Source organism: Mandrillus leucophaeus, unplaced genomic scaffold (assembly GCF_000951045.1).
Source record: "Mandrillus leucophaeus isolate KB7577 unplaced genomic scaffold, Mleu.le_1.0 Scaffold235, whole genome shotgun sequence".
NCBI classification, from domain to species: Eukaryota; Metazoa; Chordata; class Mammalia; order Primates; family Cercopithecidae; genus Mandrillus; species Mandrillus leucophaeus.
Genome location: NW_012102421.1, coordinates 3,651,188 through 3,663,569, shown reverse-complemented (window position 1 = coordinate 3,663,569; position 12,382 = coordinate 3,651,188). Strand labels below are relative to the sequence as shown.

General features: G+C 35.7%; 1 protein-coding gene across 1 annotated transcript in view; it reads right to left on the bottom strand.

The window, feature by feature from the left end:
* COL24A1 (collagen, type XXIV, alpha 1) overlaps positions 1-12,382 on the bottom strand; it is a 438,816-nt gene that overhangs the window by 94,161 nt on the left and 332,273 nt on the right. The window contains exons 44-48 of the mRNA XM_011982146.1: positions 12,156-12,209; positions 11,313-11,369; positions 8,664-8,717; positions 1,996-2,049; positions 1,847-1,900 (exon numbers count right to left, since the gene is read on the bottom strand). Coding sequence (XP_011837536.1) covers positions 1,847-1,900; positions 1,996-2,049; positions 8,664-8,717; positions 11,313-11,369; positions 12,156-12,209 — 273 coding nt within the window. The remainder of the gene's footprint in view (positions 1-1,846; positions 1,901-1,995; positions 2,050-8,663; positions 8,718-11,312; positions 11,370-12,155; positions 12,210-12,382) is intronic.

The window sequence follows — 12,382 nt, the reverse complement described above, 5'->3', positions numbered from 1 at the left end:
AGAATTTAAACTATGGCTTCTTAGCACCTTTTAGCTCCAACACACAGGGAGAGCTGACCACATAGGCTAGAGAGGCAGTTGACCAGTAAGAGTATTTGATATTCATTAGCATAATTTTAACATATACTAATAAGCATCAGAAAATGTCTTACTCCCGAGATTTCTCAAGATGGAAAAAGAAAGCCTGTAAATATGAAAGTATTAATTGTAAAAAAGTAGACATTTTAGGATCAAATGTTGGACAGAACTTGCATTCTTAGGCACTTACCACAAATGTAAGGAAGTAGCATGACAGCAGCAACAGTATTCTAGGTTCCCAGTGTTTTCCATGACTTTTTCCAATTTGGGTACTAAAAATTCTAAGTGAATGACTTACCTGTCTTCTTTCTCTGCTTTTTTTCCTTGTTTAGGCTTATCTTCAATAGGATATTTTTATTTATTAATATTATTTATTAGGGAACCTAACAGAAAGTTACTGAATAGATGCTAAGACTATTCAAAATGAGTTCTAGGTAAGTGAATGCCTATTTAACATATCTGATTCAACCCCATTTTATTACTTACTTCCATAAGTGGAAAACACAAGTATGGGTGAAGGCTGCTTAACAAATCAGGAGAAACACAATCTCAAAATCATTACTTTTTATCCATTCTCATCTAATTTATTATTAATAGTAGAGTGCATTTTCTTAAGAATTGAATTTGAAATCAATAGCATGTGAAGTCAGAATGCCTGAAAAACAGGGCAGCAATGTATAGAAGGTGCAAATGACAAAGTTGCTTGCTACGTAAGGTTGAGGCAATGTCTATCTGGCCACATGGAAAGGGAAGACTAAATTCAGTAAACCAACAGATTTTTAGTTTGCTTGATAAATATTTGATTTGCCTTATGAAGAAACAACTTTTAAATCAATTATAAGCCTGTGTCACATAGTCAAACTACTTTTTCCTCTCTTATCCTATGACAATGATTCTTTGCTTGGTCGAACTTTAGTCAGGCTCCTGAACCTTCTAGGCCCTCCGTGTACTTCCTTGTAAAATCCAGTTTTAGCAACGAACCCTGCCAAGTCGGTTTAGCAAGAACCTTCACCCTCATTATCTGATCACTCTTGCTATTTGATATCTAACTGGGTTCCTCATCCTCTACCATCCCTCAGTTGATGTCTGATTATCCCACAGTTGATGTGTGATCACCGTGGCCCGTCTTCAGCAAAATTCTTGTTAGGTCAGTTTAACCAAAATTCCCCTTGCCCCTGGTGTTTCCTCTTAAGTAATTTTCCATTCACTCATACTCAATCTGCTCCTTTGTTATAAATTCCTACTTGCCTATGCTATATTTGGTGTTGAGTCCAATCTCTCTTCTCCACTGCAAAATCCCATTGCAGTGGTCACTGTACCTATTGTAATAGTCCTGAACAAAGTCTTCCTTACCATGCTTTAACAATTATCCATTTAATGATTTTCTCTTTAATGCTTTCTACAACAATCATATAGGCTTGACTGATTTTTTTTTTTACCTTATAATACTAGTTTTAAGGTTTGTTGGTATTTCTGTTTGAAACCTCAAGAACATAGTATTAATTTGAGACAACTTAGGCAATTTTCACAAAGTCAGAATAGGCTTCTGGAAAAGAAAAATTTGGGTAGTAGTCAAAACAAATGACTCAATCAATAATTTTGTATTAGCACAATTATTGAAAAACACCCTATTTAGAGGCCCACAATGATCCATATTCTACAGTGATAAATGATAATTTGACTTACAATAAATAGCAACTCCTTGTGCTCCTGCTTTCTAAAATTGCTAACAATAAATCTCAAATTACCTTAAATAATTTCAACTTACTTCACATCCTCTCTCTCCTTTTAGTCCTTGTTCACCCTGGTCACCTGGCTCGCCCTTTAGTAGAAACCAAAATAAAAATCACATATGAAGCAGAGACCAAATAAGTTATATTAATGTTAATTTTTAGAAACAATGCTTTCAAAACATACTGGGGGCCCTTGTTGTCCAGTGGCACCTCTTAGTCCTGGTACGCCCACATGGCCCTACAAATAGAAAAGATTACATTATTAGAGTAAGTAGAGACATGTGACTTAAGAGAATAGGATACTCTCACTTAAAATGGTAGCAAAGTGTTGCAAAGCTCAACTTAAATGTCATAGAGATTATGAATCTTCTTAGAAATAGAAAAGAACATAATAGCTGTTGGATATGGTGACTGAGAACAACTTAGGGTTCTCTTTCCCTCCCTCCCTCCCTCTCTCTCTCTCTCTCTCTCTTTCTCTCTTTCTTTCTTTCTTGTGAATTAACGTGGCAGCTTGAATGGTGGCCTCCCAAATGTGTGTCTATGTCCTAATCCCCAGAACCTGTGAATGTGATCTCGTTTGGAGAGAGGGTCTTTGCAGATGTCATTAAGTTAAGGATCTCAAGATAAGATTATCCTGGATTATCCATGTGGGCCCTAAATCCGCTAAAGAGCATAAGTGACACAGAGGTACACTGAAACAGACAACAGAGGAGAAGGCCAGGTGAAGACACAGGCAGAGACTGGGGAGAGGCAGTCCTAGGAACGGACAGCCACCAGAAACTGGAGGAGGCAGGAGTGTGGCCCTAGAGCCTCTAGAGGGAGTGTGGCCCTGTTGATCCCTTGAGTTTGGATTTCTGGTCTCTAGAACTGAGAAAATTACATACCTATTGTTGTAAGCCACCCATTTTGTGGTAATTTGTTACAGCAGCCTCAGGAAACTAATATAGTCAATAACCAAAGGAACAGAGTTTGAGAATACATTTCTTTTTCAACCTCTTCCTCCTCTGAAAGTGTACTATGGTCTCCATTTTTACAAACTAAATTCACAGTTATTAGGACGGTAGATTTACTGGGCTGAAGACTGGGAGCAGTCACTGGGAAGTATTACTATAATACCAAGAAACACCACATGACTGACATTCGGCAATCCGTCATCACCTTAGTTCTCCTAAGAAGGAATGCTGGCCTACCACATTTCCCTTTTCAAGTGTGTAAACAGAAACTAGCAACAACCCAGAAGCGTGTCAGATGACAGTTACACAGGAAGAATTCTGCATGTAATCTCTTTTATCCCTTCTCCTACTGTTCTACTCAATCAGATTTCTTTCTTCCTATTTTCTGTATATTACAGAAAGAATGCCTTAGGAAAGAGTTATCAGTCCCATCTCCCGGGCTAGAAGATGAGATTGCATACATAGGTTAACAATATTTATTCTTACAGAAAAGTCAATTGAAGGCTTCTTTGTTTGCATTCTGAGGCAAATGTTTTTGGTTTAAGTGTCAACTTCCTCATAAAGGAAATGAAACCTGTTTAAGGAAGTGAACAGTGGCAAGAGAGAAAGGCTAGTCTGGAAAGCTTCTATATAGCACATGGCCACACTAAAGTAGAAACCACAATCACACATGACCCTTAGCAAAACATGAGCACAGCCAGCAATGAACAGAATCTGGCCAATCAAGGGGGAGTGTGGTGTAAGTAAATATGACTACTTGAAGGTCACTTATCAAACAGGATTCAGGAAAGAAGTGGCTGGTGAAAAGCTGGAGCTGAAGTGAGAGTGAGAATATGAGCAAACTACAAAACTCGAAACTATCATGCCAAATTATGGCTTTTCCACCATCCCTGTATGTAGTTTTACAGAAATATTTTCAGAATGATCATAGAATAGCCAACTGCCTCTCCTAGCTTTGTAAAGTATGAATGTAAATCTCACCAAGACAAACCCGCATTCTAAGAGTTTCATTAAAACTACTTTGGTCCATTCTATCACTCCAAAAATTGACTATGACCATTTTTTTGTAATTGTAAAAATTCAATATGCCATAGAAAATGTTATTACAAAATTATGCAGGAGAGGTTATGGAAAGTGATGAATTTGTCAGATAATATTAGTGGTGGGATGAGTTGAATGGCCAAAGGAACTTACGAAACATTTTATAAGGGAAATGGTAAGTTCAATCTTGAAGAATGAGTGTTCCGGGCAGTAAAGTGAGGACATTCTGGCAAGGAATAGCATGGCAAATAAAGGGATGCATCTGACAGAACATGTTAGACAGAAAATGGACCTGAGAGGGCTATGACTGGAGACAGGGAGTCTAGTTGGGAAGCTATTGAAATAATTTTGGCGAAAAATGATGAGAGCCTGAACTAAAGTAGGACAAAGTAGCTAGATCCCAGAAACATTTAAGAACCAAAAGAAGTGGCTGACTGTGAGAGATAAGTAGGGGTATGGGGAAGAAAAAGAGATTCATAGAGATAGAGTGAGTGAGAGAGAGAGAGAGAGAGAGATTGAGAGAGAGACAGACAGAGAGAGGGAGAAAGAGAGAGAAAGAGACGGGGGGGGAGAGAGAGAGAGAGAGAGAGAGAGAGAGAGAGACAGAGGATCCATCTACTGGCTTAGACATCTAAATGGCTGGTGATACTATTCACTGAACCAAGGACATAACAAGAGGAAGATCAGATCAAATTTGGAAAGGATGAGGTACAATGGTTTGGCACTTACTGAGTTTGAGGTGCCTGTGATGATGTCTAATAGCTATTTAGATATGTATGTCTGATGCTAAGGAGTAAAGACCAAGTTGGGATTTAGTTATTTTATTGTGTATAAAAATTCTATGACTATTGCCAACCTGCTCCCACTTACCCCGCAAAAAGAACTTTGAGATGCAATATAATTTATTCAAAGTATTTCTGGGACTTCATCTCTCCTAAGTTTAGCTTGAGTTAATCTTGGATATTTATGTTTCCATTTATACCTTTAAGTAAAATGTTTCCATTTATACCTTTAAAAAGTGGCTGTTGCCAGGATAATAAGTTTATTCCCTCCATGTCCTCTGGCTCTCAAGCCTCAAATAAATTTATCTTGATCTATGTGATGTATAGTTTTAGTTTGCAGGATGACAGCTATAATTGTTTTTCCTTTTATGAAATAACATGAAATAACTGTACATATTTTATAGCTAAAATTCACTAAGTTTATTTTTATACTGATTAAATGTTCTTATTCCCCATGTTTTTTATGTATATGATGTCCATGGGGACAGAGATTGTGTCTGGGATGTCCAATGTAATATCCATGGCCCCTAGCTCGTCTCCTGGCCCATGGCAGACACTCAAATGCAAGCTTAATGATGAGAGACATAGTTTTTTTTTTTTTTTTTTTGCTGTTGTTGTTGTTTTTTGTTAGATGGAGTCTTGCTCTGTTGCCAGGCTGGAGTGTGGTGGCACAATATTGGCTTATTGCAACTCTGCCTCCCAGGTTCAAGTGATTCTCCCTCCTCAGCCTCCCAAGTAGCTGGGACTACAGGTGCGTGCCACCACACCCAGCTAATTTTTTGTATTTTAGTAGAGATGAGGTTTCACCATGTTGGCCAGGATGGTCTCGATCTCCTGACCCCATGATCTGCCCACCTTGGTCTCCCAAAGTGCTGGGATTACAGGCGTGAGAAACTGTGCCTGGCCCAGAGACACGGTTTTTAGAAATGTTATAATACATAACACATAAAGTGTGTCAGTACAAATAAGTATTCATTAATAGTAATGAGCAGGACCCTTGACTTTGGTCAAAGATGTTTGTGACTATAAACAATTTTTTTTTAAAGCCAGGTGATTATTTAGTCATAAAAAGAATCAAATGTTGATATATTTTATAACATGGATGAACTTTTTAAACATTACGCTAAGTGAAAGAGGCCAGACACAAAAGGCTGTATGTTGTATGATTCTATTTATATGAAATATCCGGAATACACAAATCCAGAGACAAAGAGAAAAGTGGTTTCCAGGGGCTCAGGGGAATAGGGGGTGACTGCTTGGTGGGTATGGGGCTTGCTTTTGGAAGTGTTGAAAATGTTCGGAACTATACAATGGTGATGGTTTCACATGATGGAGTTCAAGACATACTACCCCAAAATACGGCATCTTGGAATATTGACTATTTTAAGCTGAAGGAATCTGAGGGATAGCATGTGCAGAAAGGACTTTCTTACCTTCCTTTGATGCAGGTCATAAGACACTCATGTGAGAGGTGCCCTCCCTATACGTGGAGGAAAAGAGCATCCTTATCTCCATAAATGAAGGGACACAGAGAATAATCTGAATGAACAGTCCTTGCTCAGTTTTCCCCAGTTTACTAATCTTAGCCCATACCTTTGGCCTATTACATTCTTCTAAGACTTCCTCATCAAATCTAGCATAAAAATACTGAGGTTTAACTGTTTCTTTGGAGCTTTATTTTTTTACGAAGGCTCCCACGTTACATAAAATTTATATGAAATTAATCTGTATGCTTTTCTCTTGTTAATCTGCCTTTTGTCACAGGGTCCCCAGCCAAGAATTCAGAAGGATAGAAGAAAAAGATATTTTTCCTCCACTACACACAACGTGAATGTACTAAATGTCACTGAGTTGTAAAGTTTAAAATGGTTAAAATGGTAAATTTTACATTACATGTATTTTATCCTAATAAAGAAGCTTGGTGATAATGCTAACCATCAGTTTAGCAGAGGGAAATCAGTGTAGACAATATCCATATAGAAAAGCAAACATTTTAAAATATCACCTGAAGCTATAACAAGATAACCTAATTCTAAATAAAGCACGGTTCCTCTGTATAAATCAAACTTGTGCTAGGAGAAAACTTGGCAAGGGAGAAAGTTGGATATTTCATGATTCTGAGCTAAGCAATACAAGTAGCATGGTTGTCTGGCACAAGATGGCTAAGTGTTTAGCATAGAATCACCAATACATAAAACAATCCCTAAAGACTAAGGACTTAGGAAGAAATAAGACAGAAAGGAAGACATGGATCAAACTAGTTTATAAAACATCTACAGTTGAAAACTTAATCAGGGGTATACAAGCAAGGGGAAGGAGAAGTAGATTAGACAGTGAATCTAGGGAAAAGTGAATGACTGTCCAGAATAATGCTGGCAGGGCTTTTCTTCAGCTAGCCAAGTGCGGAAATTCTTGTCTCCTTTCAAGCGAATAGTTAACTGTTCATTTGCTGGTAAATATACTGATTTAGCTACTGAATGTTCTGTAGTTGGTAGAAGCCAAAATGAGATATTACAAGAACCTGGTTTTCTTGAGACTGTGTGAAGAAGTTATGCACAGAAAAAGCTGAGGAACTTTAAGAGGCTTCTCAAATTATGCTGGAAGCAGTTGGGTTGGCTTCTCAACTCAGAGAAAAGTAAATTTCAAATAAATCCACTCAATTCCTTGGGTTAGGAAACACTTGTAGATACAAATGTTATGTAAATTAGAAACAGAACACATACAACCTGCTAAAAATGTTTCTTTGAAAACAGAAAAACAAATGGTAATCGCAACAATTTGACAAACATTTAGAACTATTCTCAACATCTGCTTCAAAGAGAGTTTTAGGGACTGAAAGTTAATTTTTCAGATTCCTCTGGCTTGAGAAAAATCAACTTATTAATGACAGTTATCTATCTATCATCTTGTCCATTTAGTTTGGGTAATACAAATCTGCATTTCAGACATGACCACAGAAATATTACCTTGACAGAGAGATGTATCAGATCAATTAACTCATCAATTCATTATTAAAAACTTATTATGTACAGGGATTAGAACTAGACACTGTACAAGAAAGAAAGAAGACATATGCAAACTGGGGGAGCTAAGACACCTACACATTAAAAATAATTAGCAAAAAAAGAATAGCAACAGAAGATGGTAAAATGTTTGTGTTGAATGACTTAAATAAATAATACTATTACAGGACTACAGGAGAGAGCAAGATTACCGTTAGTGGGTCAGGGGAAAAGGAAACTTGAGTGAAATTATAAAGGATTTACATAAGCAAAGATTACATAACATTATAGGCAAATAGAGAATGCTATGAGCAAAGGAATAAGACAGGAACAATAGGGAGACAGGAGACAACCTCTAACTCTGTAAAACAATTGACAATGTAAATAGAGAGGGAAGAGACATAAGGCAGGAATACAGAACATCTTCAAAACAAATGTGATTCTAAAAAATGACTCTGAATAATTCTACACACAGTCTAATTTTAGCTAAGTTGGTCATATAATATCCCTCTCAGGAATGGAAGAGGATAAGAATTGACTTAAGCCTTGAGAATATAAAGGTATTTAGCCATCTATTTGACACCTCTTTATTGAATTCCTACTATATACCAGGAACTTTGTGTTCTAGAAACTGGGGGTATGATGATGAAAACGAGAGACAAGATTTTATTCTCATGGATCCTACATTTTGGTGGAGGAAGACAAACAATAAACAAAGAAACGAATATATTTAAAAGGTGACAAGATGATATAGCACAAAATGTCATGAAGGAAGTTGAGTATTATGGTCCAGAGTGACTGATTGTTCTAGATCTATTTTAGATAGGGCAGTTAGAGAAGGCCTCTCAGGGGTAACATTTCAGTTGAGATCTGAATGATGAGAAAAAGCAGAAGTGGGAAAAGACAAAGATGATTCTAGGAAGGAGGAACAGAATGTAGAAAGACGTTTCTTCTAGGATTAAAAACATAAGACATTACTAATTATCTCGATAATGCTTATTTTCACTTGAAATGGAATAGAAACACAGAGAACCCTATTTAAATTCAGAAGTAAGGGGTATAACTTGCAATTACCTTATATCCCTCTGCTCCAGGCTCTCCTCTCTCTCCTTGTTCCCCCACTGGACCCTACAGAGACCACACACAAAACAGTTTTACAGCTGGATCAAAGTATATGTGAATGCAGGTGATAAGATTAATATGGTTTATTCTTTTGTCAAAAATAAAAAACCAAATATATGATTTGTTTAGTTCCATTAAATAATTTCAAAATATTGAATTTCAATGATACCAAGAACAACATAAAAATACACCAACCATTGAATTATATAAAGAAAAATCTCATAATGAATCTACTAGGAAAAATATTGAAAAATGCAGCCCAATTAAAAATATGAATATTTTCACCAAGTGTGGTGGCTCACAGCTATAGTCCAGCACTTTTGGAGGCTGAGGCAGGAGGATCCCTGGAGCCCAGGAGTTTGAGACCAGCCTGGGCAATAAAGTGAGACCCTGTCTCTACAAATAATTTGAAAATTAGCCAGGCATGGTGGTATGTGACTATAGTCCCAGCTACTGGGGAGGCTGAAGCAGAGGGATCACTTGAGCCCAGGAGGTCGAGGTTGCCGTGAGTCATGTCTGCACCACTGTTCTCCAGCCTGGGAAACAGAGTGAGACTCTGTCTCAAACAACAACAACAACAACAACAACAACAACAACAGCAACAGCAACAACAAAACAACAAAACGTTTCAATTAGTACAGTATGTTATAAATGATGCTGGAATAACTTACGTTTTTACTAAATTTTAAAATGACTGAAAAAGATTTAAGCAGGACAGTTCAGTACATAATGCCATTAATTACAAAAGATTATGTTTGAGTGATCTTTTAAAAGGTATTTATAAAGTAAATCCTACTTTACCATTCTTCATGAAAAAGTCTACTGTTAGCTGGGTGTGTTAGCTCATGCCTGTAATCCCAGCACTTTGGGAGGCTGAGGTAGGAGAATCGCTTGAGCTCAAGGGTTTGAGACCAGCCTAGGCAACAGAGTGAGACTCTGTCTCTAAAAAAAATTAAAAAATAATAAATAAAAATTAGCTGGCCCTGGTGGCATGAGCCTGCAGTCCCAGCTACTTGGGAGGTAGGAGGATCACTTAGCCCAGGTGTTCGAGGCTGCAGTGAACCAGCACTCCAGCCTGGGCAATAGAGGGAGATACAGTCTCAGAATAAAAGTCTATTGTTTAATCTGAAAAATTTTTAATTTAACCTAAAAAATACACTTATTAATTTTAATACTTAAGCCAAAAATTATCTAATAAACTCAGACTTACTTTTCCTGAACATTTCTAATAGAAAATCTTTAATATAATAAATCATCAAATTATCTACCATAAAATGAAATATCAGCACCCACCAGGACCTACCATCTGAACAAAAACTTAAATTGAAATTAATTGGAAAAACGTAGGATTTATTATAGAGCACTAATTGACAAATTTTAACTTATTCTTATGTGGACAAAGGTAAGAGACATAATGTCAATACTATAATCTCTGACTCTGCTTTAATTATTTAGAATCTTTGTGGTTTAAGTTTCATGCCTGTTCCATGTCTACTGGATAAAACTACTATTGCTATGCTAGACTTTTAATATATTTATTACATTTTAGGTGACATTCTTCGATCCTGGCATACCTAAATCTGGGAAAAACAACCGCTACTATACTCCCTTTGCCAAATTTTTTCCATTTGCTTTAAGATTTTTACATTATTTCCATATATTTCCCTCTCTTAGTGGTTTAGAGAGACTAAAATATTATTTGATAAAGAAACTTACATATTCTTTTAGATGTCTATATACCTATTGCCTCTATATGAGATGGCTTGATTTAATCAGAAAATATTAGAATCTTTCTTGTCCATTTCTAAAACAAAGTATAACTTTCAGCCATCTCCAAAGAATCAGGTCAAAATATCAGGAGTGACTACATATTCTGATCCTTGTGCCTTAGGATTCCTTTTCTCTATATAATACTATGTGAGAAATGGAAAATATAGCCAATTATATAATATTTGTTTCTATGAACTAATAATTTTCATTTAATTCATTTAATTTACATATGTTCTTTAGACATTGTTTTAGTCAAATATGAACATAGAGACAGTTATTCAGATAATCAAAGCTATAATAGCTACTTTTTAGAAACCATGGTTATAGTTAGTCCTTAAAATGTTTAATAAGAAGTCTACAGATCAGTAATCTTTAAAGGTTATTGGTTCTAATAACTCAGTAGAGGGGTTTTGAAATCACTTGGCAATAGTGTGTAAACTGTTATAAGAAGTACATAGATAAGATTTTTTTAATATTTAGAAATAAATCTGAATGTGATAATTAAAGAAATATGTACCCTAAAATGTCTAGAGTGTATAAGTTTTCTGATAATCTTTATAAAAGTTGCTATCATGCCTTCAATGCAGAAAGTTAGATTTGGGAAGTCACTATATGAACCCTATATATTATGCTAAAATATGACCTTCGTATTTTTCATATTAAAGATTTTAATATCATTTAAATTTTGTGACCATAAATATCACTGTCCTATTAAACCATGTGATAAAACTAACAAAAGAAAACTTTGAAGAGACGTAATTGGTGTTGTGAATCTATTATATAATTGTATTTTATCTTGAATAACCAGAATTATTTCAGAAAAAGACCTACTGGTTCACCTCGAGGCCCAGGTGGTCCTAGGACTGTGCTATCCTCTCCTGGGTAGCCCTAAAATGAAATAATGATTTATAAATAGAACTCAATAAATAAAATAAACTTCAAAAATACACAACCTATTACTTTTAAATATATTAGGAAATGCATTTGATTTTACCTTTTTTAAGTGGAAAACTTTGATGTAAGAAACTAGGCATATGGTATTTTATACAGAGTTGTAATTTGTACAGGATTCTTCTTGGAAGTATCAATCCCCTTTAATTATATAAGAAGCAGCTCAGAACTTTTCTTAAAAGTGTCAGGTTTCAATGATACCATAAATTAAGATTACTGCTGTAGTTATTCCTAAATCATCAAAAAATTTTAATCTTTAATATCAATGAGACAGGTGCGGTGGTATGCAACTGTCGTACCTGCTACTTGGGAGCCTGGGGTGAGAGGATTGCTTGATTGGTTTGAATCCAACCTGGGCAACAGTCAAGATCTCTTGATCCTGACTCCTGCCCCAAAGACTCTAATATAAATGTACTAAAATTAATCATTTAATCTAGAGCCTTACAATTTCTTTAAATAATTAATTTTACTCTTACAAAGCTCTACAAATATTTTCACATATATTATTTCAGCTCAATCTTGAAACAACCCGTGGAAGATATTTTAATAATTTATTTAAATTTTAGCTCCTTGATATTTATTTTTTTCTTCCGGAATTAGTAAAATTTTCAACTTTAAAAGTGCTTCCTTTATTCCTGGAAAATTTTTCCATGCAGTCTTTCAGGAATAATTCATGAACTCAACGTTTAACTTCAGGATTAAAAAGCCAATATATACACAAACCTTTTCTCCTTTAGGTCCTGGCAATCCAGAGAGTCCTGGTTGACCCTGATGGCCCTACAAAAGGACAAGTAGACATTTATACATGCTCTATCTAGGTATTAGATATTGTATTATTCTGAAATGAAAAATAGGATTCACTGTCTGGGAGGATGAGGCCTAAATATGTTAGAAAGGTTTATCAGAGAGATTTCATAGTAATTTGCATATTTGGGATATCATCTTTAATA